General features: G+C 37.7%; 1 protein-coding gene across 1 annotated transcript; it reads left to right on the top strand.

The window, feature by feature from the left end:
- Positions 1-388: 388 nt before the first annotated feature.
- Positions 389-1,735, top strand: Tsp_13732 (vacuolar protein sorting-associated protein 41; the record flags this gene model as incomplete). Its single annotated transcript, XM_003370813.1, has 2 exons — positions 389-929; positions 1,419-1,735. Coding segments are annotated over exons 1-2 (858 nt in total), but the record flags the coding sequence as incomplete, so codon positions are not given.
- Positions 1,736-1,911: the final 176 nt, after the last annotated feature.

The following is a 1,911-nucleotide window of genomic DNA, read 5'->3' as shown; positions in this document are numbered from 1 at the left end:
TTTTTGTAGAAAAAAAGGATATTTTTTTCGCTTTTTTGTGGGGCTTTACTCCGGGTTAAAAAAAGAGGTAACCCCTTTGGGGCGGTTTTTTTTATTTAGAGAATGTGGTAAAAACCAAAAAGGGGGGAAGTTTTAATTTTTTGTTTTCTATTTTTTTTTTTATATTTCTTTAGGTTTTCAAAAAAATGGAAAAAAAAAAAATTTCTTTCTTCTTTTTTTTTTATTCTTAGGAAGTTTGGTATACTTGGTTTATTTAACCTTGGATCCTTTCTTTAAATTGCCGTAGTGAATTTGAAACATTTTTTTTTTGAGGAAAAATTTTTTTGTTTTTCAGGCTTACTTTCAGTGAACAGTTCAGTCGGAGAAAATATAAATGCTGGAACAAGTGATGACCGGAACAGTGGACAGTCAGTCAACTGAATCTGAAGTGGAAGATTCGGCCGAAGAACCGAGATTCAAGTACAAGCGTTTGTTGAATGATTTGGTCGAATTGTTCAAAGCCGACGCGGCTAGCTGCATCGCCGTGCACGAACGTTACATCGTTCTCGGTACCCAGTGGGGTAAAATTGTCGTACTCGACCACGACGGCAACATCATCGCCGACAAATGTTTTGCCGCGCATTCGGTGGCTGTCAATCAGATCAGCATCGATCGTACCGGTGAGCATTTGGCAAGCTGTTCCAACGACGGCAAAGCTGTCATTTATGGACTTTTCTCGCAAGAACAAAGCCGTTGTGTAGCACTGGACCGGCCGGTACGTTCCATAGCAATAGATCCGAATTTTGCCCGCACCGGTTCCGGCCAACAGTTCGTCACCGGCGACAGGGTTCTAATTTTGCACGAGCGTTCAATATTTGCTCGTAACAAGCAACAACTGCTCTTCGTTGGCAAAGAACGCGATGGATATATACACCGCATCTCATGGCAAGGTATGCAACTTGTTCTTATGGCGTTTTTTTTCTTTTTTTCTCCGTTTCTCTGACACTTCTACCGTTACGTTATTTCATCATTTCCATTACAGAATGAAATATTTCTGTTTCACATTTATGATTTTTCATTATTAACCACCACCACCACCAATAGACGATCGATCAGTGATAATTTTATTTACATATCTAATGAGAATTTGAAAAAAAAATTTATCCAAAAAAGAAATTCCACTTCTTAAACTTTGCTTGTACATGCTCATTTTTTCAACAATTTATCGTATGGCAGTTCTTTGAAGAGTACTGTACATGAATTGATGATCAAGTTTAATTGTTTATTGGTATGAAAATTTTGTTGATTTCTTTTTTTTTCTTTTCAAATCAAAATTTATCATTATCTATTACGTGTTGTTTGATGTGTAGTTTTGGAGGCTGGCTGCATGTTGGTTGAAATTATTTTTCATTTGTCAATTGGATTGTTGTTCATTGCAGATTCGATGATTGCGTTTGCAAATGAAACTGGTGTTTTGGTTTTTGATAATCGTGCTAAAGTTCTGATCACTCAAGTACTTCGTCGTCACGAATTAACTTGGCGCTGCGAACTTCTTCCTGCTCACATTCAATGGTTCGACAGCAGCAGTTTCATGATCGCTTGGGCGAATACGTTGACAATTTGTGCAATTCGTGACAGCAGCGTTGTTTCGAGCGAATTTCCCAACAAGCTAGTCGAAGTACGCTTCATGTGGGAATTTCCGGATCATTTTATTTCCGGTGTTTCATATACCCCATGTTTGTTGCCACATTCTCAGGTAAACAATCACACAACAATCTTCCAATTAGTGTGTAGGGAAGCAGATTTTCTTTTTCTTTCTCTTTTTTTAATTTTTTTGGTTTTCTTCTCCACTACTTCAGTCCAGGACTGGAATGCGTGGTAATGTGAAATTTTTACCGAGATGGCAAGAATTGATTCTTTTCACTTTATCGA

This window comes from Trichinella spiralis (genome assembly GCF_000181795.1).
Source record: "Trichinella spiralis strain ISS 195 chromosome Unknown Scfld480, whole genome shotgun sequence".
NCBI lineage: Eukaryota > Metazoa > Nematoda > Enoplea > Trichinellida > Trichinellidae > Trichinella > Trichinella spiralis.
The sequence above is the reverse complement of the archived record's forward strand: the minus strand, read 5'-3'. Positions and strand labels throughout refer to the sequence as shown.